The sequence below is a fragment of the Mustela putorius genome, unplaced genomic scaffold (genome assembly GCF_011764305.1).
Source record: "Mustela putorius furo isolate JIRA1106 unplaced genomic scaffold, ASM1176430v1.1 tig00003898_pilon_pilon_pilon, whole genome shotgun sequence".
Lineage (NCBI taxonomy): Eukaryota > Metazoa > Chordata > Mammalia > Carnivora > Mustelidae > Mustela > Mustela putorius.
Window position 1 is genome coordinate 15,133,821 of NW_025422047.1, and position 26,945 is coordinate 15,160,765.

General features: G+C 42.8%; 1 protein-coding gene across 1 annotated transcript in view; it reads right to left on the minus strand.

Moving 5' to 3' along the window:
* Nucleotides 1-26,945, minus strand: part of SHC4 (SHC adaptor protein 4) — a 136,381-nt gene that overhangs the window by 92,283 nt on the left and 17,153 nt on the right. Inside the window, exon 2 of the mRNA XM_004751348.3 lies at nucleotides 2,809-2,879. Within this exon, the coding sequence (XP_004751405.2) occupies nucleotides 2,809-2,879 (71 nt within the window). The remainder of the gene's footprint in view (nucleotides 1-2,808; nucleotides 2,880-26,945) is intronic.

Genomic DNA, 26,945 nt, shown 5'->3' on the forward strand with positions numbered 1-26,945 from the left:
ACAATTCAGCAACACACAACAAATGGCTTCAAAACAGTTCTACTGTTTGGTCTTGTTCGAAACCTTGAGGACATTATGCTAAATGGAATAAATCAGCCACAAAAGGACAAATACTACATGATTCCACTTATATGAGGTATCTAGAAGTAGTCAAATTTATAGACACAGAAAGTAAAATGGTGGTTGCCCTGGGCTGGGGGAGAAGGGGAGGAGGAGATATTATTTATTCAGTACAGAATTTCGACCTGGAAAGATGAGAAAGTTCTGAGACGGATGGTAAGTAACAGTTGCACAAAAACATGAACGTAATTAATGCTTCTGAACAGTACACTTTAAAAATGTTACAATGGTAAGTTTTAAGTCATGCATATTGTGTTACGATAAATAATAGTTTTGAACATTAAGTAACAGAGAAATGTTCAAGATGATAGAAGTAGTATCAACTATTTTCTAGATTTTTTAAAAATATTTTATTTATTTATTTGACAGAGAGAGAGATCACAAGTAGGCAGAGAGGCAGGCAGAGAGAGAGAGAGAGGGAAGCAGGCTCCCCGCTGAGAAGAGAGCCTGATGCAGGGCTCGATCCCAGGACCCTGAGATCATGACCTGAGCCGAAGTCAGAGGCTTAACCCACTGAGCCACCCAGGTGCCCCTATTTTCTAGATTTTCTATAAAAAATCATTGTACATTCATGTATGAAAGAAAGACCAGAAAGGCATTCCGAAAGACAAAATGTTGGTAGACGTTATCTTACGTGAGATTTATGAGTGATTTTCTTTTTTCATACTGTTCTGTATTTTCCAAATGTTCTCAGTAACCATACAGTCTTTTTATAACTAGAAAATAAAATTTAAAAGCCTCTAGACAGACGGTAACTACACTTGAGGTGAGCACAGTATAAAGTATAGAGAAGTTGAATCACTGTGTTGTTCACCTGACACTAATGTAACATTGTATAAGAAATGTATACATTTGTCAACTATACACAAACTTCTAAAAAATTAAAAAATAAAAGCTCACCCCCTACATCTCTATCCCTCACCCTGCTTTATTATTATGGTAATGGCACTCATTACTACGTGAAACTCTGTTGTATATTTATTTGTTTCCTTTCTATAGTCTTGTTTCCCCAGCTAGAACATAAACTCCATGAGGTCAGACGCTTCTGCAGCCTCAATTCTTGAACAGTTTCAGGCACTTAATGGGCACTCCATAAATTTTTGAGTGAAAGAAAATAAGTAGGAGAATAAACAGGAAAAACAGTCATCCTCAGGTAAAGACAGGGGGTATTCCTTTGTCCAGGATCCTTATCCCAGGTACCTGGCATAGCTACTTTTTTTCCTCCCATCTGTATTCTGCTCAGGATTGGAGAAAGGGCTTTCTCCAAGTCGAGGATCATGGGGATGAAAATAAAGCCTGGACACAACCGAAGTAGGATTAATATGGGAGAAAGTCATCTAGATACCAGGTCACCTGCAGAATAATTGAAGGACTGAGAATGGGAAAGAGAAAACTCAGAAGAGAAGAATTGCAGCTATCTCCAAATCCCAGGATGCAGTCAGGTAGAACCATGTATTTATTCAACAATCTCCATTGAGCCTCCTCTGTGTGCCCAGAACTGAGAAAGCCACCAAGAGTACAAAAGAAGTAGAATTATATTTCATCTGAGTGGCCCCGTAGGGAATACTGGGGGTTGGTGAGAAATCTGGGAAGACGGATTAGAATGCATCCTAGTGAGTCCAAAATAGCATTTCCTAAAGTGCATTTCATGGAATCCTAGGGATCCGTGGGATGTTCATTTATGTTACATGAAAAAAGGGATTCTGGGGCCAAATAAGTTTAGACAATCTAGTGAGAGGATTTTTTGAACTGCTACACAGAACTTCTCAGGGTTTTTAATATTCTCTTGTATACTGCCACTCTCCTAAAGAGCAATGTGATTCCTTTTTTCAAAACTTTGAACCACACGACATTTTTTCGAGGCCCACAATTTCATGGGATGAGCCCTAGGAAGAGTTATCCTATCTTCACAATGAGAACATTCACCTTTGGAAAGGGTGGCCTGCCACCACAGATGCAGATGGGCACTGTGGCTTATCCCTGAGACTCACGGCGACACCACATAGAAAAGATGCCGGAGGCTCCGTCCTGAATCACTCACATCAACCCAGTTCTCTTACCTCACCCCCTTACCTCACAATTCTCCCAGTTACCAGTCTGGACACTTGCTGTTCCTCTTTCCATTTTTGCCTTGAGCTTGACCTTAGGGACCCAGGCCTTGTATTTCTGCTTCTCACTTGTGCTCTGTGTAATCACGATTTGGGTTCTTCCCCTATGCTGGGTAAGGCTCCCCTGGTTCAACCCCACGCAGCTCACTGTACACACAGGAAGAAGATGCAAGTGGAGCAAGAGGGTTCTATGCCTCATAAGTGGGGAGAACGTGGGCTTTCTGACACAGAAAACTCTTCCCTGGTCTTCTTTTCAGCAACTTCTTAAACAGGTCTGAGGTTCTGTAATGGCCAATGTCTAGACATACTCTTAAATACTGTTGGTACTTGGAAAACTAGAGATTTCTATGACTTCATCATCTTATCGGTTCTTATATGGACTGCAGATGCTCCACCACACAGCTGGGAAGTCTTTCACATGATGAGGCCCTCACCCAAGGTCACTGGGCTATGTTCTACCTTCCAGCCATAAATAAAAGCCCATGGTAGATTTGAAAGCTTGCATGAAGTTCCTACAGGGAGAAACTGTTCTGACTTTAAACTGTAGCCTTCAAAGCCTCTTCCATTTTTGTTCTCTTACCTTGTAACTTGGGTTCTCATTCCAAAATCCAGTGACCTCATTGACTGCAGTACTTCAATACAGCCCATGTACTGAAATAAGAAGAAAGAAAAAAAGAATAAGTAGGGGTTAAAAATAGCACAATGATGTTTCTCATCTTCCTAGTGATTTCCTGGGAAACACCTTAAGTCAGCTCCTGATTATCAACTTAACATTGGCACAGCCAGCCTACCATTGATATTTCGGACCATTAATGGACACATGCCTTAAGCCTCAGTTGAGTTCTAAAACATCAGCTAAACCCCAGCCATGATATCGGGAAGGCAGGTAAATAAAGATGATGTGAGTTCATTGGTTAAGGGCATGGGCTGTGTGCGTCTGACTCCTGGCTCTGCCACTTATTGGCAAGCTAAGCACGTGTCACTAATGGAAGCTCAGCACGTTACTCAACTTCTCTGCACTTCAATTTTGTCACTGGTAAAATGGGGACTACAATTAGAATTGTTACGGGAGTTAAATTTTTTCACATGGGTGAAGCTCGTAGAACAGCCCCAGGTAGCTGCATGTGCTCCAGTGTCATGTGAGGCAAATAACAGAGGAACAGTGAAGCTCCTAAGGAGATAAAACAAGCATCTAATTGCAGAAGTACAGAATTTAGTCATAGAAGAAGATCGTTCTTTTTCACAAGATCATTTACTGAAAGGGTTCCAGAAAGGAAGAAAGAGTCATGTCCTATGCCAGGGATGGGTAAGCTTCCCTTGAACATGGAGTATTGGGAAAGGAATTATGACTTGTAAGGGAAAAGAGAGTTTATATTTATTTAATGTGGAAACCATGGTGGGCTGCCTGTACAAGAGCGAGGTGGGCAATCTGTGTGTGAGAAGCGTCATGTCGGCAGCAGTATGGTGGTGGGTTATTAGTGAGGGGAGAGGTGAGGATGTTCCTGTCAAGGGAGAAGTAATGAGAGCCCACACCGAGGAGAGATGGCGGCAATAGGAAGGAGGGGACAAATTCAAGTGACGTCATGGAAATGGGTACTACACGATTCGGCAGTTGGTTTGATGTAGAGAATAAGAGACGAGGATGAGTCAAGTATGACTCAGATGTTTCCAGCCAGGGTAGCAGAGGGAACAGTGATTCCATTAACAGAAACCGGAAAACCAGGAGAGGGGAAGATGATGAGTTGGTTTGGGATGCATTGACTGAAAGACATTGGTGGAGTATCCAGGAAATGACAAGCCTGCAGTTGAAAATTGGATTCTGGAATGGTGGAGAAGAATTAAGCCTAGGGATGCAGACTTAGTAGTCTTCTGTGTAGCTTTGCCAAGTGAGGCCGTGGGAGTAAATCCTCTTAGCAGAGCCTTAGCTGACAAGGGAGAGACTTTCTCCGAGAATGAGCTCGGAAATGTTATGAGAGCCAAGCGGTCTGATTGAAAGTGATCTGTCAGCTCCTTGGAAATTATATGCTTCCTGTTTAGCTTTCCTTTGGAAGCCTTCCAGCCTCCTTCTGCTTGGAAATGGCAAAAGCACCAGGGAAGGATGGCAGGATCTGAGGGGTGCCTCCCCAGACACTTCTTAGAGTATTTCTGAGCAAATTCTGTAGATGTAGCATCTTAATGGCATACCAGCCTACCAAATGTTGCCCAGAGCCTAGTGCTGGGACAGCTGGCTGGCCAGGACAATCACCTCGTGATTCTCAGCCAGATTCATTTATTACGCTCCTCTTGGGTCTCTAGTATTGACACAACAAAAAAAATTTTGAATGCTTTCTATCATTCCAATCATGCTTAACTTCCCCAGGTTAAGATATAACTGGGAAAATGAGTGAAGTCTAGAGAGTTCTGTCCAATAATCCATAAGACTTAATAGGAAAGGAAATCTAAATATGGTAGAAAGCTCATCTCAGAACTACCAGGAAGGGGCACCTGGGTGGCTCAGTGGGTTAAGCCTCTGTCTTTGGCTCAGGTCATGATCTCAGGGTCCTGGGATTGAGCCCTGCATCGGGCTCTCTGCTCCACAGGGAGCCTGCTTCTCCCTATGTCTCTGCCTGCCTCTCTGCCTACTTGTGTTCTCTCTCTGTATGAAATAAATAAATAAAATCTTAAAAAAAAAAAAAAGAATTCCTAGGAAAGGAGATTCCAAGGGTTCAAGCTTTACATGGAGGTGCACTAAAAAGATTGTTTTTATATCCTCATTGGCTGCCCCAGTTTCTTCTACCTTCAGTGTCTTCTCCCATGTCAAGACTTAGCTCCAGGTCCCCTGTTTCCTGCACCCCTCACCCTGGAAAAAATGAAGTCTCCACAAAGTTGAGGTACGGGTCTGGGCTACACCTCCAATTCCCGCAGGAGGCATTGTCAGTACAGAGATGGGTGTCATCTTTCCCTTCAGTGGTAAATCATCAAGATGAGGTAGTCCTAACCAGCCCATCAAGGCACATTTTGAAAATGTAAACACCTACATTTTCTGCCAGAGTGACTTTTCAAAAGTACACATCAGGCCATGTCTCTCCTTTGCTTGAGACCCCTGGTTTTTATTATCAAAACAAACATGTTATAAATGCCCAGACCCTGTGTCTTCTCACCCCTCCTTAACCTCCAACTTCATCTGTGTCACTCTTCCCCTCTACACTTCACTGCCACATTAGTCTTCTCTCTCTTCCTCAAATACACCCAGTTCTTTGCAAACACAGGGCTTTTGCCTTTGCCCCTTCCCCTCTCCCGTTCTGCATTTCTCTTCCCCCATCTCTTTCCAGGACTGACTTCTTCTCATCCTTAATGTTTTAATTTAAATATCACCGCCTCCTGTCACCCTTCATCACAGCCCTTACTGGTCACCTTCATGCCACTGATTATCAGGTCTACTGGTTGGCTTGCTTGTTTACTGCTCGTCTTCATTCCCTTGACTGTAAACATTATAACCAACACTGTATTCCCAGCACCTGGGATGGTGCCTGGGACAAGCTGGTACTCAATAAATACTAGTTGGAAGAATGACTAGAGCTTCTATTGTTCAACTCCAACAGTGTCTTTAAAATGAGCAGAGGGAGAGAAGAGATGGTGGGATGTGAAGGTTTGACTGGTCTCTCAGCTTGGGGGATAAATTAGGCATACAGGAGAAATAAGAACTCAGAAAAAGACTCCAGAACTATAAACCAGGTTGATACCTTTGGAAGACTTCTAAATTTCTCTGTTGTCTCCTCTGTTTGTTATTTTTGTTAGTCCCCATCTTAGAGATTGACAACAACCTAAATCGAAGAGGTTTTGTAGTGAAGAGAGAGGCTGGGGAGCACATGCCTCCTCCTCAGGCAGTCTAGTGGCCGTGGGTAGGGAGAGCCCTGGATGATAAAGTTGATGGTGGGGACTTTAGCAGGAAGGTAGAACACACTGCATATCTGACAGGAATGGGAAAAAAGCCAAACAGAGAGTCAGCTGGACAGAGATGCTCCAAGGTCAACGAGACTCAACACCCATACCCATGCGAGGAAGTGTCAAAGTGGGGGCAATTCTCAGTCCAGTGCCGGAAATCACCAATGGAGGAATTTGGGTTATCAGTGAGGAAAGAGATTTTTAGTGGAGAGACCGAGAACAGGAAGAGAGAGACTCTTCCAAGGCTTTGTTCTCAATCACACTTCACGGCAATACCCACCTCATCTGCTTCCTTCTAAGACAGACCCAGGCATTGCTTCTGATCCCCCTTCCTTCATTGGAATAGCTATTTTGCTCCATACGCTTGACTGCCAGCAATGGCACAGGTCACACCTTCTGCCAACTTCATTGTGATAAACCAAAGTTTCTGAAGAAATGTGAGTCATGACAATGAGTACATTTTCCCTTCCCCCCTGGACATGTGTTAAGAAAGGCGTTCTGAGCAAGATGATGGGAGGGAATTGGTGCCTGATTTTTCACAATTATCCTGAAGCCCAGAATGGACTTGGTCTTTTCATTAACTCACATAGTCCATTTCACTCAGAAACCATTGCTATGAGGAAGCAAAGAGAGGGCAGTGCATAAAAATAATCTGTTCACTTCTTTGTTTAGGTACCTGTTGACCACATAAGCAGACAGTAGTTGAATGTCAGTGCCTGAGGAAGGAAAAGTTTGGTTTGTTGATTTAGGTATAAACTGGGAATGACAATACCTCTTACTTGTTTATTAAATGTGAATCTGAATAAGATAGGGTCTCTGTTCTTAAGAAGCCCAGCCTCAGGGGTACCTGGATGGCTCAGTCAGTTAAGCATCTGACCCTTGATCTCAGCTCAGGTCTCGATCTCCTGGTCATGAGTTCAAGCTTCACGTAGGCATGGAGCCTACATTAAAATTTAAAAAAAAGAAGAAGGAGGAGGAGGAGGAGAAAAGAAAAGAAAGAAAAAAACCCAGCCTCATAAGGATAAGAGAATCATGAAAGAGATTATTTCTTTTCTTTCTAGGAGTTTAGTCATTCCATTTAGTAGATGAAGATATTAAAGTCTATTAAAGGGAAGTGCCTGTCTCAGTTTCATTTATTCAGTGAGACTGAATCAGGGTTTATTCCAAAGACCATAGCCCATTCCTGCTACTCTGTGTAAGCCCTGTATAACAGGAAAAGAAAAAACAGAAAGGGTCACTGAGCTGGCTCCCACTGACTCTTCCTTTGGTCTACTGACATGGCTAACAATGAGATGAGCCTGGGGGCCACAGCAGTGAGAGCAGGATGAATCCAGCTACTTCTGGGGACCACAGGAGGTGGCACATGAGACACAAGACACTCCCTGATTCCTGACACTGAGAAGACACCAAAGACATTTATTAGAGGCATACAAGGGTGGTGAGAAAGTAGTGGAGTTCAGCAGTGCTCAGACAACCTTTCTATTCAGCCTCTGACAGCCGGCTTACCTAACTCCTAGCTCATGCTCTCTCTTCATGCCCCAAGGCAGCAATAATATTTTTGTACTGTTTGAGCTTCAACCACTTGCTCCCAGGGAGAGGTGAACAGCCTATTCATAGCTGTGTGTATCTTGGGCTTTGAAGAAATTACTAGGGTTTTCAGACAGAAGGAATGATAGCTAGCTTATAAGAATCTCTCATACTGGCTCTGTTACAGAATGATTTTGACCATATTACCTAAAGGAAAAGGATATATATTCTTATACCCTCAGAAAGAATGTCTGAAGGGCACATAAGAAACTGGTAAGAAAGGTAACAGCAGTTACTTCTTGGGAATGGGAGAGAAGCAGGCTTTTACTTTTTACTTTACACTTTTAGATTATTTATTTTTTAAAATAAGTAGGTAATATTATTATAGGGTATAAAATTTAAATAAAGCCTGCCTTAACCTCTAGGAAGCACAGTTCATTAATTATTAAGTAGGAGTAACTCTTTTTTTTTTTTTTTCCCCTGTGGCATACAGTATTCCTTTCTTAGAATGTGCCTGCCCCTGTGCCAGGAATATAGCTGGATATTGTTCAAGAGAAGGCTCCAGGCATAGGCTTTGCATTTGATAAGATAGGGAAGAATGACACTTTCAAACAATCAGAACACTAAAGAACAGTATATAGTTCAGTGTGATACGACAACGGTCTGACCTTCATGCAATAAATGTTTGACAATAGTAGAGGCCACCAATGTGGCCCAAAGACACTGAAGGATTTTTGTGCCACCTTTAAATAACTTCTAGTCCTTCTCACTAAGAAAGGGGAATCAGAAGGAGGACGTTCTCTTCAGAGTCTTGAGATGTTGTCTCCACTTCCTTTCTTTCTGCTCATGCCTCAACTCACTATAGTAGTTCTGTCCTCAAAACTCTACTGAAACTGAGCAAATCAACTACGTTATCATAGTCTACTTGAGTGAACTGGTTTTGTTCTCTGGTTCACCTGCCCAGGGCATTGCACTTGCTGACCTCCACTCACCTCCTTCTGTTTCCTCTGACCCTCTCTCCCTGCTTGACTTTCATGAGAACATTTTTCTCTAATTCCTCATCTTCATCTTCTGAATGTTCCTTCTTAGCCTCCTTCACTTTTTCCTTATTTTTACCCCTGTTTTTTCTTTAAACAATGGTCTCTTCTCCTCTCACACTATACTATGCAGTCAACCCTGACTGCATCTTGGAATCAACAGGGAAGCTTAGAAAATTCTGCTGCCCAAGTTCTACTCCCACCCACGTATACCTTCAGTTATTACCTGGGCACTGATGGCACAGAGATTTCCCATCCAAGTTCTTTGCATGCTGCAGACTGGTATAATCACATGAATATTTATTCCACTTGGACTGCAGATTCGGTGTATCCAGATTATTCCTCTACTTAAATTTCTGATCTCAAGCAACAGTATCACCAACCACCTCATTACATGAACCAGAAAACTCAACTCTTCCCCTTCCTTCAAATCCCTCAGCCAACCAGGAGTCGAGCCCTACCAATTCAGGCTCCATATCACCTAGGGGATCTCTCTTGCCTTCTTCCCTCAACCCCACACCCTGACCCAAATTTTACCACGCTCTTTGGGGCACTCTGACTCTCAACTGCAACACATGCACGTTCCATGGACCTGAAATGAACCATATTCATTTGGCTGGCAGTAAGCAAGAGAGCAATCTCTTTGTTCAACCCTGTAGCCCCAAACCCTACTCTCCAAATTAGACCTTGACCTCAATGGTCCCAGGGAAAGGAGACCGCCCTGTAAATACAAACAAAAACATAAGACACTGATTCTGAGCTTTCACAGTCCAAGTGCACAGATGTGGGAGATTTAGGGATGGCCCAGAGTATTCTTTACTCTACCTGAGTTTCACCTTAGTGCTGAATTTTGAACATAACTCCCACAACAAGAGAGTCTCTGGTGTCCCCCACACCTCTGAATCTGCCTTTCCCAATGCAGCTAACACCTTCTTGAAACTTGGGTCTGGCATGATATGACTCCATCCTATCCTACTCCATTCCCACCCAAAAATCTTCACAGGGCCCCCATCCTCAGACAGAGCTTCTCCAAATTTATAGAACTTCAAAATCATCAGAGAAAGTTAAAAAGAAGATATTAAAAAGCAGATTCCTGGACTCTGAGAGACTGTGCTTCAGTAGGTCTGAGTAACTGTGCTTTAACAAGCACTCAGGTGATTCCGCTACAGGTGGTCCAAGAACCACACTTTAGAGAAAAGACCAGTCTGCAGGAAAAGATGCAACTTTCTTAAGCTTAGTGGATAGGGTCCCTCAGCCAACCAGGAGTCATCATGCAAAGGTCACTTCTTCCAAGAATCCTCTCCTCTTCTCCCCTTCCTTACCCACAGTCTTGACTATACTCCCTTTCCTAAGCCCTCCTGTGCCCACTCTGGACTATTAGCAGACTGCTAGCAGACCTTTGATAAAAGTCTGGTTGCCCATATGGCACTTTTTATCAACATGTGAAAATCTCTTTATAAAGCAAAAATGGTGTCTATTTCTTCTTTGTATCCTCAGTGTAGAGTCTAGCTCACCAATGTTCCTAAGATAAATGTGTAAGATGAAGCTTGAATAACTTTTGAGAAAGAATAGGATGTGTATATAAAAATAATCATATTAAAGATTTAGATAATACTAACCCCGTATTCAAACTAAATCTCATCTAAGTTAGATTTCCCAAAAGAACAATCATAAAGGTCAAAAACTCAGTGCTTAATAATTATGATATTAATGAGTGAATTAACCCAGATGTAAGAAAGTAGCCAGATGAGGACAAACTCAGAACAAAGTGTCCTAAAAGAAGAACAGAATGCAAACCACTCACTCAAGTCCTTTGGGATATGATTTTTCAAGAGAAGTCAGAAATCAGATTGTATCTGCAAGTTTTCCTAATTTCAAAACCCAACAGGTCACAGTGAACAATCCAAAAATGAAATTAACAATCCCATTGTGACAGAATGAAAAAAAATATATTTATGGATACATTTAACAAAATAAATACAAAACTTATACTTTTAAAACTATAAAATATTGTTGAAAGAAATTCAAGAAGATCATAATAAATGGAAAGATATCCACCTTCATGGACCAGATGAGTTTATGTTGTTAAGGTGGCGAAACCAAAATCTCTCAAAACTAATCTATAAAATTAACTAAATTCCTATCAAAATCCCAGACAACTTCTTTGCAGAAGTTGACAAGCTGCTCCTAAAACTCACAAGGAAATTCAAGAGGCCCAGAGTTGCCAACATGATTTTGAGAAAGAACAAAGTTAGAGGACTCACATGTCCCAATTTCAAAACTTACTACCCAGCAACACAGTCAAAACAGGTGTGGTATAGCATAAAGATAGACACATAGATCAAAGGAATAGAATTAGAACCCAGAAATAAAGCCTCATGTTTACTGTCAACTGATTTTTGACAAGGATGCCAAAATAATTCAAAAGGGGAAAGGACAGTCTTTTCAACAAATGGTGCTGAAGGAGGGGTGCCTGGGTGGTTCAGTTGTTAAGTGTCTGCCTTTGGTTCAGATCATGATCCCAGAATCCTGGGATTGAGTCCTGGGATCAAGTTCAGGGATCAAGCCCTACATTGGGCTCTCTGCTCAGTGGGAGCCTACGTCTCCCTCCCCCTCTTCTCCTCCCCCTGCTTGTGTTTCATCACTCTCTGTCAGATAAATAAATAAAATCTTTTTTTTAATGGCATTAGAGCAACTGAATACCTATATAAAAAAAAAAGAATGAAATTGGACCCCATACATCACACCATATGCAGAAATATACTCAAAATGGTTCCAAGACCTATGTATGAGAGTTAAAATGGTAAAAGGAAATTGGCAAAAATCAGGACCTTGGCTATAACAGCAACAACAGCACAAGCTAATAAAAAATAGATAAATTGGATTTCATAAAAATTAAATACTTTGGTGCTTCAAGGGAGATTATCAAGAAAATGAAAAGACCACCCACAAAATGGAAGAAAATATTTGCAAATGATATATCTGGTAATGGACTTGGATCCAGAATATAAAAAAAACTCTTACAACCAATAATAAAAAGACAAATAACCCACTTTTAAAGTGGGCAAAAGACTGAATAAACATTTGCCCAAAGAAGATATATAAATGGTCAGTAAGCTTAAGATCTTTCATCATTAGGGAAATGGAGAGCAAAATGACGAGGTACCACTTCATGCTCTCTGAGATTGCCATCATTTAAAAAACAAATGGACCCAACATAGCAAGTGTTGACAAAGATCTGGAGAAACTGGAACCCTCATACAAGGTGAGAATGTAAAATGGTGCAGGGACTAGGAAAAACAGCTTGACAATTCCTCAAAAAGTTAAATTTAGAATTACCATATGACCTAGCAATTCCACTCCTAGATAAATACCCATGAAAACTGTAAACATATGTCCACACCAAAATCTTGCACCTAAACGTTCATAGCAGTATTATTCATAATGGCCAAAAAGTAGAAACCACCAAGTATCTGTCAACTGATGAATGGACTGATAAAAAGGACACATCACTCATTGGAAAAGCATTTGGCAATGAAAAGGAACAGATTACTGATACAGGCCACAACACGAGTGAATCTTGAAACTATTATTCTAAGTGAAAGAACGCAGTCACAAAAGACCACATGTTGCCTGATTTCATTTATGTGCAATGTCCAGAGTAGACAAACCTATGGAGCTAGAAAGGAGAGCTGTAAAGTTTAGTGGATGGGATCTGACTGCTGAAGAGTCCAGGGTTTTCTTTGGGGTTGATAAAGATGTTCTAAAATTGGAGGTATTGGTACAACCCTGTGAGTGTACTAAGAGCCATAGAATTGCACACTTTAAACGGGTGAATTGTATGTATGTGGATTACATCTCAATAAAGCTGTTACCAAGCAACAATAACAGGCAAAACAAACACTATCTGCGAGACAGCGTGTGACCCTAATGTAAACTATGCAGGAAATATGGTCGAATAGAAGGATAATGAAGAACGAACGAAATGAGGCATCAGAAATCATTCAAATTGTTGGACGTCCTCTTCAGCACTCCTGAGGCCGAGCTCACTGATCTTCCCTCGGGCTCCCGGAGTCATGGAGCTGCTCACCCAGTTGTTCTGCCATTTATCTTTTTAAATGTCGACGCCTGCAGCTGGACTGTGGGCTTCTCAAGGGCAGGGAGTGTCTTAGTCATCATTATCCCCAGCACCTCTTACAGTGCAGTAAGTGATTTATTGGAATGAAGTAGCCAAGAAATGATATTCAGGAAGTCTCAAAATAACCTGCATCCTAACTGGACCGTCTGTCATGGGTTCCTTCTTAAAGGGGTATGTTGCCAGTTAAAATAATCAAGAGAACCCGGCCAAAGCATCCTTGTGCCAACTCTGAGTCAGGACGTGCATCGTACGAGAAGGAAGGGAAGGGCTTCCCCGCTTAGGGCAGCAACCATGGGAGGGAAACTGGGGCACGTAGTCAATGGGGCCGCAGGGCCCCTCCTCTGGAACAGGGAGCAATACTGGGGAGCACGTTTCGAGGGAGCTCAGTGAGACAAGCAAGAAGACAGGCCTCTGTGGAAGAGGCACAAGGGGTCTTGGCCAAAATAGACTGTTCTTGGAGTGGTGCGGTCACGCATTTGAAACCTGCACCCGAGAGCACAGAGCCGTGGACACCTTCCCCCTCTCTACCGTTCTCTGTTCTCTTGTATTTGTCTTTCTTCGGAGCACTGTTTGCTGCCAGCTTGGCGTGTTTGTTTGTTTGTTGTCTGTCTCCTCACACTAGAACGTTGGTAGCAAAGAGCCGAGATCATTCTAACCTCCACCCTTGGAAGGCCACCTGGCATGGAGTAGCCCTCAAAATCACAAGCTTTGGTTAATTAAACTTCTCTCTCTCTCACACACACACACACACACACACACACACACACACACACACACACGCCCCTTTGGTTGAATTGAATATATTTTTAGAAATCCAAACATCTCCCCTGCTGAGAGCTCCTTCTCTTGCCCCAGGTTCAACAGCCTGAGTATCTGTAATTGTTCATTCATTCACACTCCAGGTGTTGGCAAGCAAGCCATTTCAACCTGAAGTCCTCACTCTTCACAAAGATGAAATCTTCTAAAAGTAAGTTGTGCGTTCTGCTTGTTCTTCCGAAAGCCAGAACTGCCTCTGCAGGCTTCTTGGCCAAGCCAAAGCAGGGCTGTGAAGGGGGCAAACCTCGGCACCTCGGCCACCCTCACCTCCCATGCTCTTTCCCGACCAAGTAGACTCCGTTGCCACAGCAGATGGAGAAAACATCTGTTGTTTTAAAGTCCTTGTAAGGCGAGCAGAGCTGATGTCTTAACTTTCATTTCCTGGGGGAATTTTAGAATTAAATAAGGGAAGTTTAAGGGCGCCTGGGTTGCTCAGTCGTTAAGGGTCTGCCTTTAAGCTCAGGTCATGGCCCCAGAGTCCTGGGATTGAGCCCCACATTGGGCTCCCGGCTCAGCAAGAAGCCTGCTTCTCCCTCTCCCTCTGCTGTGTTCCCTCTCTCACTGTATCTCTCTATCTCTGTCAAATAATAAATAAATAAATAATTTTTAAGGGACGCCTGGGTGTCTCAGTGGGTTAAAGCCTCTGCCTTTGGCTCAGGTCATGATCCCAGGGTCCTGGGATTGAGCCCCACATCTGGCTCTCTGCTCGGCAGGGAGCCTGCTTCCTCCTCTTTCTCTCTCTGCCTGCCTCTGCCTACTTGTGACCTCTGTCAAATAAATAAATAAAATCTTTTTAAAAAACTTTTTAAAATTATTAATTAATTAATAAGTAAGGGAAGTTTTAAATTGATTCAAAAGAAAATTTCTCTTTGATAATAGTGGGCAATCCAGGATCCTGCAGATAAAACGTCTTGAGGGATAGAAGCCCAGATCAACAATAAAGATCTTGGTCAGGTTGGCACTTTGATGATGCCCTAACACACTAGGATATGAGCTATCTACAACTGGCCAAAGAAACCTTCCCATGTATCTGGAAAAAAGTCCTGGCCGTCCGTGGGCAAGGAAAGTATGCCAACCATCTGCATCACGTGGGGTGGCTATGCTGGGTCACATACCAACAGTCCTACTCCCATCGAGAACCCCTTACCACCGGGATTTTTTTGAACTGAGAGAGGTTTCATCTCTGCCTACGGACCTGAGCACAGACACAGTCACTCAGTCAGGGGTCATCCCTGTGGCAGAAAGCAGACGGGGAACTTTGGGAGGGCCACAGCCTCTCCCAGGAATAACTCAGCACCCACGCATGGGGAGACATGGGCAGCTCTTTCTGTGGCTGGGCAAGGCCAGAAGGGCCAGCCTATGCGACCACATGCTTTGACACAGAGATCTGCATGGTCTTTTTTCATTTGATCATTGCGATAAAATTGCAGCAGACACTGAGTAAGGGTCTGACACTCAATTTATGGATGGGAATAACGGATTCTTAGAGGTTTGCTGCTCTGTTCAAGGGCCATGGAGCTGCTTAATGGGTCTCTTAATGCTTATTGCTATGATAGTCCATGGTATCTCCCTGACCTGGAGATGCTGATCATCTAGGGAAGACTCCAAGCCCAGCATTTTTCCAAGATACCAGATAGTACATAGTGATATGCCTCCTGTTGATGAGACATCTGCTCACAGCAATTTCCTCACGGTACCTGGGTCAAGTAGGAGTTTTCCCCATGATGCTGACCCCTCCGAAGTGCCCCATGCTTCATGATGGGTACAGCCTGGGGAGATATTTAAAATGAAAATGAATTCAGGACACTGAAAACTTCTGGGTTGAAGACACTACATGGAGCCTCTCGTCCCCCATCCACCCAAACCCTCACTGTAAGCAGCAAAGACCTGATATTGCTGTATCCCCAATACCTAGAATACAGCCTGGCAGACAGTAGCCCCTCAAAATACCTGTAGTTGATTGAACTGCATATCTTTCTAAAAATCCAAACATCGACCCTGCTGAAAGCTCCTTCTTCTGCTCCAGGTTCAAAAGCCGAAAGCCTAAAAGCTAGACTTGTTCATTCAATATATATATATTTTTTAATACAGAGAAAAGAGAGTGGGAAGGCCAGCCATCCTCTGTAGGTGGCAGATGTTTATATAACCTACAGTCTCACAGTGGCTTGAAGCCTGATGGCTGCCTCCACTGCCCGAGACGGTAAGCATTGTGCTCTGTTCCACACCTTGTCGGTCACCCTCTGTGCTCTTGAAAAACAGGAATTGCACTGTACATAGGTGGATTTTCCTTGACCAAATACTCTCAATGTGCTCTTTGCAGAAACTCTTTAAGGGCCCTGTATCTAATATTCCATTTTAATGTTTATGAGATTCAAAAGCTGCACCCAATAGCTTTAAGCCAAGTCCCTTGTGGGGAGGAGCAAGTGTTAGCACTGTGTGCAGGCCTCCTAAGAAACTTTTAAGAGATTTTTTTTATTTGGTCACTTTGTAGGCCAAATCCTAGGAGACTGGGATCCTTTTCTATTGTTCTTGGAGAAAGTCTCTAAGGTGGTGAGACTAGTTCCTCATAATGGAAGTGAGAATTGGGACGCCTGGGTGGCTCAGTTGTTAAGTGACTGCCTTCGGCTCAGGTCATGATCCCAGGGTCTTGGGATGGAGCCGCGCAGGAAGCCTGCTTCTCCCTCTCCCACCCAGCCTGCTTGTGTTCCCTCTCCTGCTGTATCTCTCTGTCAAATAAATAAATACATAAATAAACAAATAAATAAATAAATAAATCCTTTTTAAAAAAGGCAAATGAGAATTGGAATACTGGCCTTACTCTGATTAGCTGCTTTTGTAATACTAATTGACTATGCTCTCCTGATGGACCCAGTGAAATCCCAGGTTGTGTCAAAGCATTAATATATTCGGAAGAGAAGTCTTAACGGTGTTGCTCACAGGAAGAACAACTGAATAATTGATCTCAACAGCCATTTAACTAGAGACCTAGGGTTTAAAAAGCAAGGTTTTTCTTAATCCCTGGAAGACCTTCATTCCTCTGGACACTTTATCCTTCCATTTTGTCTTCATTCATCTACTCCCTGCCCCTCCTTTCTTCGTATATGTGGGAATTATTGGGGCTGTTCCATTATTGTTCCCGATTTTTTGCCTTCCCAGAACAAAGTAGAATTACACTTCTCCTGCCCGTTTGAAGTTGGGTGCTGTGCCTGATTTGGCCAATAATATTCAGGTAGACTATCACTTTGAGAGTGGTTTTTCACATACCCCTTCTCTTACGATTGGAGACCTCAGGCCTCCTGAGCAAGGGGCAATGATTGTACTGGAATGACAGGTCCCTGAGGGAGAATAACTCAGTGCAGAGCCCCCCAGCCAATCTGCTGTGGACACGGGGTCTAAACAAGAAATAAACTTTTGTTTTTTAAGTTGCTGTAAAGCTGAGATTGCTTATTCACAGAATGACCTAGTCTATCATGACTGATACAGTAACCACAGAAGTGGAAAATGAATATGCCAGAGTCTAGGAGCACAGGTTTTAACAGCCAGGCAGGCCTGTGTTTGAATCTCAGCTTTGCACATACTAGCTGTGAAACCTGAGGCAAATAACTTTACATCGCATCTCATCCTTATCTATAAAATAGGGACAATGAGTTCCCCATTTCATAGGGTTATTACGAGGTTCCAATGTGGTAACACGTGTGCTGCTGAGCACAGTGACTGGCACATGGGAAGAGCTCAGCAAGGGGCAATGATTGTACTGGAATGACAGTGTTGTTCTTCCCAAACCCCCTGAGTTCTACCCACCTCCTAGTTTGGGGAGCTAATGAATGAGTCTCCACTACCATGAAGGGACCTCAATCAAGACTACTCTTCATAGGATTGTGATAAACACTGGGATACAATGTGCTGTGGGAATGTGTAAGAGGGGGCTCCAACCGAGCCTCAGGGAATCAGGAAAGATATTTCAGAAAAAGGGATGCTGGTGTGAGTCATAAAGTGCAACTAAGGGGAGGTTGGAGGAGAGATTTCAGGCAAGAACATGACATGCTCAGTAGGTAAGAGTAAGAATAAGGGGTGCTGCTTCTAGGTACTTACCAAAAGGATACAAACATAGTGATCCTAAGAGGCACCTGCAACCTAATGTCTATAGCAGCAATGTTCACAATAGTCAAACTACAGAAAGAGCCCAGATGTCCATCAGCAGATGAATGGATAGAGAAGATGTGGCATATATATGCAATGGGATATTACTCAGCCATCAAAAAGAATGAATTCTTGCCACTTGCAACAATGTGGATGGAACTAGAGGGTATTATGCTAAGCGAAATAAGTCAATCAGAGCAAGACCATTGTCATACTATTTCACTCATTTTAAGAAACTCAATTTAAGAAACAGCACAGAGGATCACAGAGGAAGGGAGAGAAAAATAAAATAGGATGAAATCAGAGACGGAGAAAACCATAAGAGACCCTTAACTATAGGAAATAAACTGAGGGTTGCTGGACGGGAGGTGGGTTGGGGGAGATGGGGTAACTGGGGGATGGGCGTGAAGGAGGGCATGTGATGTGAGGAGCACGGTGTTACATGCAACTGATGAATCACCGAACTCTACCACTGAAACTAATAACACACTATATGTTAATTACCTAAATTTAAATAAAATTAATTTTTTTTTTAAAAAGAAGGGGTGCTGCAAAAATACCAAAGACTTCAATACGACTAAAATCCAGAGACACAGCTGGGAGGACAGGCAGTGGTTCTAGTACAACTACTATCAAGTTAGTTGTCTGCCCACACAATTCAGTGGGCTCTTGGTGGGCAGAAGCTGGGTCTCAGTCACTTGCATTTTTAGAGTCTGGCACAGTACATGACACATAGTAGGATCTCAACAAATGTTTATAGGATGTCTGATGATTATAAACAAATTTCAGGCTACTCAAGCTTATATGTGGTGCCAATTTCTCCTCATTCTTCCATAAGTTTCCAAACAACACTTCCGCTCAGCCCACTTCTCAGACCCAAATAAATACAAGCTAAAAATATAACCCAGGTCATGAATCATAAATGAGATGGAAAAGCAGTGACTCACAGAAGTTAATCTGCTTCCCAGGAGAGTGTTGCTGGATGTCCTTTGCTGTGAAAGGTGGAGGCAAAATGCCAGCACCATCGCTGTACAGATAAAGTTAATGTAATTCCCAGGCCTGCCATTGGGCACCCATCTGGTATTCCAAGGCTCCCATTCAGAGTTGCCAAGGGGCAGCAGCCCTGTGCATCCCATACAAGGCAGCAGAGGGATGGGCCCAGCAGAGGCTGACAAAGCTGCTCTGCGTCTGTGCTCAAGAAAATGGTATAGGTCTCTATCTACTGTCTCTAGTCGTCCAATCTGTGTACCATCTTGTTGACTACGGCCTTATTTGGTTACAAATTAGCCAAGGCAACACCTTTACAGAATGACTTAGCAGATGACCAGCCAATTATGTTATATATCTTTGTTTAATTAAGTTGGGAACTTTAATCTAATAGTGACAGTGTGTGTATGGTCTCTTCTGCCAACCCCCAATCACTTAATATGCTACAATTTGGGGGATTTAAGATCTTATTTGTCAGTTCTGAATCTCCTCAAAAATATTAAATAGATTATGCCCTACATCCTCCATCACACAAATCAGTCTCAGCCTTCAGTGCTCGGGACCTAGAGTTTTTAAATTGAATCAAACATTACTGGGGGAATATTACACACTCACAAATGACGGCTTCGGCAAGTACCACCACAACGGAGACAAACTTAACAGCGCCATCAAACATTCTCTTCCATTCCCCTTCCCCCACCCAGCAGCGTCTGCACTTCAGAGATTCAGAGATCCACCCCCTTTCGCTAGATTCAAAGATCCTCACGCTTTTGCTCCCACCCCTGCCTGTAAAGTAAATCTCACTCTCAGCAAATAATCTGAAATTGTAGCTAGCGGCATATATAGCTAAAATACTATTAAAAACTAAAGGTACCCTTTAATTATTACTGGAAAAGGCCAACATTTTTACCATCAGTGGTCATACGTAGTCAAACATGATGTCCCCAATAGGAGCATTTATATATGGTGGTTTTAATCTTTCCAGCTCTCTAGGACTGTAACCATGCCCGGTGTGTGGTCATGTCTGGAGGCAATGGTGGCCAAAAAGCCTCATTCATACCATCCTCCCTCCAAGTCACAGCACTCAAGTACTCCATGAATGGTCGGTTGTTCTGTTATGCTGAAACCACAGCTCCCATTAGTCAGTCTCCCACATGATGATAAACTGCTGAATGACGTCATACTGGTTTTCAGCTTTTATGATTTCTCCGAAAAAGTAGCAGCCGCCAACAACATGCCTTTGCAGAACTGCAGCCCAAATGTTAATCATCTCTCATTACACTTCTTTCTGCTTGAAACACAAGATTTTCTGTAGCTCAAGCCAGTGAATCCTGACCCCTTATAATGTGACTAGAAGGATATTCGAGTTTGAGGGAATTTAGAGATGACCCATTCAAACCCTTCTTGCTTTTCATGGAGATTACCCATTCAAACTTTCTTAATTTTCACAAATAGTGCCCTATTTGATGTCACTCAGCATTTAAAGGGCAGGCAGGGTAGAGTCCATGAAAGATTCAAAACACAAGTTGGAAACACACAAGGAGAACCAGATGAGTGTGATACAGTGGAAGTAAGAGCACACAGATTTTTTTGGAGAAAGAGACTGTTTACTGAACTCAGGGCAGTGAAGATGACCAAGATGCTAAGGGGCTGGAAAGTGTCCACTGGAATCTGGCAACCTTTGGCTTTCATTGTTGGCTTCAGTGGAGTAGTATCAGTAGAGGGGAGAGGAAGAGGGCAGAGAGCAGGGGATTTAGAGTGTGATGTAGAGGTGAGGAAGTTAACCAGAAAGCATCGTGCTTTTGTTCTTATTTTTGCTTTGAGAACTTTACATTTTAACAAAAGAGGAAAGATAAACTAATAAGAGGAAGTTATTTTAAAAATGGAACAGGCTTGCCAACATGCTCATAGGATAGAAAGGTTGACAATAAGAGGACAGGGGAAGAGGATGCAGGGTCACAGAGCCCGGGGAAACAGAAGTAGAGACTCTCCGCGAAATGTGTAAGTTCTGGCTCAAATAAGCTCTTATAATAAGAGCTTGTCCCAAGTGCCCAAATCATATAGCTTTCAAAGTTGGAAGAAGCATTTGCCCTTTTCATAAGTCTGGATACCATTTGGGGATTCTTAAATATTCTTAAGTATTCTTAAATATTCTTAAATATTAAATATTCTTAAGAATATTTAAGAATGATGATTTCTTATAAATCATCAGGACTGAGCCCAAGGGTGGTAAGTGGAAATGCTGTTAGGATGGACAGCTGCACAAGCCTATGATTTTAGCAACTGTAGCCTCCTTCAGAATTAAATCTCAGGAGCATTTTGATCAGAGCTAGAAGGGGGTGACCTGCTAAGTCAATATTTTTACAAAAACAAAACCCTAGACTCACAAAACCTTTGCACTTGAAAAAACTCTTTGCCTCAATCCTCTAAATTTCAAAGCATTTAAAAAATTTGAACAAGGTCATGCAATATGACAAACCTCAAAACAAGTATAGAAATTTGTAGACATGTTCGCTCTATCACAGACACCAAGTTCCCAACAAATTCTAACATAGATTTTTGAATCAAACTCAAATAATGCTTTTAAAAAAGTAACACCTTCAAAAAGCAACTCAAATAGAATTTCAGAATCAATTTGCTGGTTTTATAGCTTGTAATCATTTTTTTTTTAATTTCAGTGTTTTTAACTGAATAGGAAGAAAAGGTGCAAGGAAGATCCTATTTTCTTTTAAAGTCCACTTGCATGGGGTAGATTACCTATACTATTGGTTATTATATTAAATAATGACTTTCTACAATGTGCCTGTGAAAGCATGCAATCTTGATCTCAGGGTTGTGAGTTTGAGTCCTACATTTGGTACGGAGATTACGTAAAAATAAAATCTTAAAAAAAAAAAAAGTAATGACTTTCTAGGATATATTGTTCGATTAAGTCATCAAAAACCTAGGGGCAGGGAGAGTCAGGTGGTTATAGCTACTAATGAAGAGTCTAGTTCAGGTTTGAGATTCTCACGGAAATCAGGAAGTTTCTTTCCTTCCCTAGCCACTGACTACATTTCAAACTTCCAACTATTACCTTAAATACCCCTGACCATATATATATAACTGGAAACCAAGAAGAACAGGTGACATCACACAGAGGGGTCTGCATCAGCCATTCCCACACAACCTGAAAAGGGCCTCTGTTGATAGCATCATTTCCTTTAATGTTCTTCTAAATCCTATATCCTCTAGAAAGTCCTCTGATGCTCCCAGTGAAGAGCTGAGAGGGACAATCCCATCATTACCAACAATCCTCCTTTTCAACAATCTGAGCCTACAGACTTTGAAGTGGTCCAGGGATGGGCTGCGGTAAAGCTTGGCACAGCTCTGTGTGTTTAACACGGTGTGGTGACCAGCCTCTGTCTCGTCCATCTTAAAACATCAGCTCCCAGGAGGCCAGGGTAGAGACTCTGGGCTGCCTACCTACATCCCCTCCCCTTTTTTTCCTTTCCTCCTTTCTTCCCTGCCAACAGAACCCACTATGTGCCCAGCTTCAAAACCACCATTTCCAAGCTTTCCTTGAAGCCAGAAGACCAAGGAGATTTAAGAGGATGTCATCAGGTAGGACTTCAAGGAAAGCTCCTTTAAAGAGGCTCACTCAGCTAGGAGGTGCCCCATTTTTGTCTTTGTCCTTCCTTCTTCCTGCCATCTGGAAAACACACATAATGGTGGGGGGGGGGGGTGCTCCCATCTTTGTGTCACAGTCTTGAATAAGCCTGAGGACCGAAGGTATGTGTTAAGGATGGCCAAACAGAAAGATGGAAGGAGCCTGGGTGATTGATCACCGTGGGACCGTAATGCAGCCTTGCCCTACCTACCTATGGACATTTTTTACATGAGTGAAAAAGAAAGCCTCTGTCTTGTTTACACCCTCATCATTTGAGCCTTTGTGACAACCTAATCCTAAGAGACAGAGGACTTTTTAAGGTGACATTCGAGAAGTCAGGGTTCCTCTGTGGCTCCCTTCCGACCAAGTGAGAGCTCTAAGCACAGGTTTTAGACTAGAATCAGTTTAGTAGCTCATTAACAGATTTTCCCAAATCCCTATTATCTGAATGTAGCTTAATAGATTAACACCTTAAAAACTTCAAGTGTCCTAAACATTGGTAAAAATACAGAAGTAAGTGACTGAAGAGATTTTTTTTTTTTTTTTTTTTTTTTTTTTGAGAAAGAGAGAGAGAGAGCGCATGGTTGAGCAAGCAGGGGTGGGAGAGAGGCAGAGGGAGAGGGAGAATCTTTTTTTTTTTTTTTTTAAGATTTTATTTATTTATCTGACAGAGAGGGGTCACAAGTAGGCAGGGAGGCAGGCAGAGAGAGAGGAGGGGAAGCAGGCTCCCTGTTAAGCAGAGAGCCTGGTGTGGGGCTTGATCCTAGGACCCTGGGATCATGACCTGAGCTGAAGGCAGTGGCTTTAACCCATTGAGCTACCCAGGTACCCCGGAGAGAGAGAATCTTAAGCAGACTTCCCGCCCAGTGAGGAGCCCAATGTGGGACTCGAACTCACGACCCTGAGATTACAACCTGAGTCGAAATCAAGAGTCGGATGTTTAACCAACAGAGCCATCCAGATATCCCAAATGAAGACCTATTTTAAAATTAAGCCAAACCCTAAAGTTTCTGTCCGTGTTTTTCTCTTAAGGAGAGCATCTTAGTCCTTCATTTAGAGAGAATTTACTCTTGATTTAGATACAGTGTTAACAGGTTGTCCTCTCAGAAGGCCAGAACCTCAAACTGAAATGTTGAATTCTCTCAAAGACAGGCTTACTACCAAGAGCAAACAGGCACAGCTCCTTGAACACAAGGAATCTGAAAAATTGTAGAAATATAGACACATACGTTCAGAAAGCTCAGAGATTAGGGGACTCAGTACGCAGAGGCAAGTAGCCAGTACAATTACTAGCTCTGGCCGGTATACCTTGGGTCTCATTACAGCATCATGACTGCTACACCTGATGTTACCCAAAAAGCCAAGAAATGATAGCATCACGATGATTCGAATGAAGACTCCATTTCCACCAGAAGAAAAAGGAAGTTCCATTCCAACCTGTATTCATTCACAGGTACAGACCAAAGAAGGTTGTAAACACATGTCCACACACACATTTATGCATGAATGCTCCTTGCAGCATTATTCATTATAACTGTTAAGTGGGAACAACTCAAATATCTATCAGCTGGTGAATGCAACAACAAAATGTGGTATATTCAGCCATAAAAGGAATGTGGTATATTCACCAAAAAGGTGAAAAGGAATTCACCTACTATCGGTAGGTGCTGCAACATGGGTGAATTTGGAAAATATTTTGCTCAGTGACAGACACTAGACACAAAAGACCACCTATTATATGATTCCATTTATATGAAATACCCCAAACAGCCAAATCTAGAGAGACAGAAAGTAGATTCATGGCTGCTGGGGGCTGTGGGGCAGAGGTAGGGAACTTACAGGTACCTGGCTTCTTTTTGGAGTGATAAACATATTCTAAAACCTAATCATGGTGCAGCACCCACTTGGCTCAGTCAGTTAAGCGGCTGACTCTTAATTTCGGTTCAGGTCATGATCTCAAGAGTCGTGAGATCGAGGCCCATGTTGGGCTCCTTGCTGGGCATGAAGCCTGCTTGGGATTCTCTATCTTCCTCTGGCCCTCTGCCGCCAGCACATACTCTCTCTCTCAAAAAGATAAATAATAATAAAATAGAACCTCATTGTGGTTATGGTTGAACAAGTCTGTGAATATACTAACCGCCCCCCCAAAAAAACCTGAATTGTACACTTAAAGTGCGAATTTTATGGTATACAAATTGTATCTCAATAAAACTGCTATAAAAAATAAACCATAGATCTGAAGAAAAAAATCTGGCCTTTCCCTCCCCCTTCCAAATTTTTTTTTTCTTTCAGTCATCAACCATCTCTGAAGAAAAGGAGCATACAATCTTCATTATGCAGAGGTTTCCATGTAAAGTATTTTAAGTTTTAGAAGACTGACTTCTAAAGGGAGAAGCTTCAGTTATGTGAAAAATTCAATGATTTCCTGGTGATGTCAACTAAATGAGTTGACTGTATCAGGATTCCTACCGGTGGGTGTTGACAGTGTCTGTGGGCATCTCATTCAGGAGAAACAGCCCCCCTCTTAACTCACTTGAACAGTTGGGCGATGACTCACAGACTTTCTGTCCTTTCACTCCCACAGAGTTGTTCAGTATGTGTAGGAAGCATTAACTCACTAGCAGGTGAGCCACCTCAAAACCTTTCTAGAAGTCAGTAGGGTATAATCCTAATAAAAATATGGCCCGTGAGTACACACATGATGCTTCCTGGAGGCCTCTGGGATGGATACTCACACCCTGCCAAGACCCAAGGACCTCCCACAGCCACGCCCACCTCCTACCTCATCCTGCATCTTCCTTCCCCTTCCATTCCCTCCCCTCCCCCATCCCCTTTTCCTCCTTCTTTTCACAGGGAATAGCCTCTTGAGGAAATCTGATTCTTATATGTTGCAAAGGGAGATCTGGAAGCTTGCCACACATCCTGGGCCAGATCCCTTCCGTTTGCTCCACGTTGGGGTTGGCTGCACGGCTCCCTCCTCCCCTCCCAGTCCTCTGTCTCGCTCTCTGTGTATGTCCTGCCCATTCCCTCCACAAGTCCTTCCTACAGCTGGACCAGGCACAAGAATCAGGTGCTTGCAGTCTGGGCCTTTATCTCACCAGAATTTTGCAACTTGTCATGAAAGATAAAGAATGAAAGATCTGGTGTTGAATAAAGGTTTCTTTGTTTTTCAGGGAACAGCTTATAGCTACTCCAGATGGGTTAACATTTTTTTTTTTTTAAACTCGTCTCTGTATTTAAAGGGATTAAGAAGAGATACTTGAAATAACTTAGACGAGGCCTGAGAGTCCAGCATTATGTAGACAGCCATGTGTTGGCTCCCATGGGCTGTCTATCCACAATGTAAATGCTGGGGAGTTGGGGGTAGGGGATGCAGTTAGATGTCTTGAAAGTTTCAGACATTTACTTAGTTGGGGGTAATTATTCAGACATTATTTCGTTGGGGGTAGGGGATGCAGTTAGGTGTCTTGAAAGTTACAGACATTTACTCCAAACTTTCAGGACTTCCAAGATATTTTCTTTTCAGATCAAAAAGTCTTTCCAAGGATGTCTTCATTTAGCCAGAATATGTCTCTTTAAACATCATTTCAGAAAACAAAAGAAAACCAGCACAAAAATGGATGAGCCTCTGGTCAGGGTTCTCCTCTTCCCCATCCCTGGAAGACTCCTGGCTGAGGCACCAGGTCTCATGCTCTCTGGCAAAGCCCCTTATGTCTGCAGGCAGAAGAGAGTGGACCCTGTCTGCCCAGGAATACTCCTTCACAGTCAGCACCTTCTCTCAGCTGCTCACGGGATGTCACACACAACTAGTGTGACTTCTAGAAGTTGAGTGGAAGTTGAAGGGTGAACAAGACATCAAGATCCTAAAAGGATACCATCCCTTCTGACCCTAAATAAGCTAGTCTGTATACTAGAATGCCAGTAAAAGAATTTATTTAATTCCAGTATTATTCCTTCAGAGAAATACATCAGACAAAACTTTAGGCTTTGTTTTCTAAAACAACACACAGGCTTACCTGTGCAGATATGCACCCACATACTGGGGGCGGGGGGCGAGCGTTGTTGCACAGTGGCCAATCTGACTTAAGACTCTCTTACTTTTGCGAGGGAAATGGTCTATCTTGATGGATCCCAGCATCTCTAGCTACATAATAAGTAGAAGAGTGTTCTCCTAAACTGAGGACCAGGATCCCCTCGTACTGAGAGCCCCTATCTCCAGCTTCATACAGGTGAGGAAGAAGCTGAGGAACAGAAGAAAGCACACTGGGAGAGCACAAGGAAGATGAAGGTCTCCTCCCAAGATCAGGAACTCAGAGAACTGTCTCTCATTAGAGGAGTGGCCACAAGTTTGGCCCTTTCTCTGGGACACTGTGCTGCTCCTGGGGGGTCAGCTTGTAGTGACCCATGAGGGGGCCCCCATCTACCCATCCAAGAGGGGGAAAGAATGTTTCAGGACAGTATGCGTACTATAATCTTCCTCATACACCAGTATGTGTATG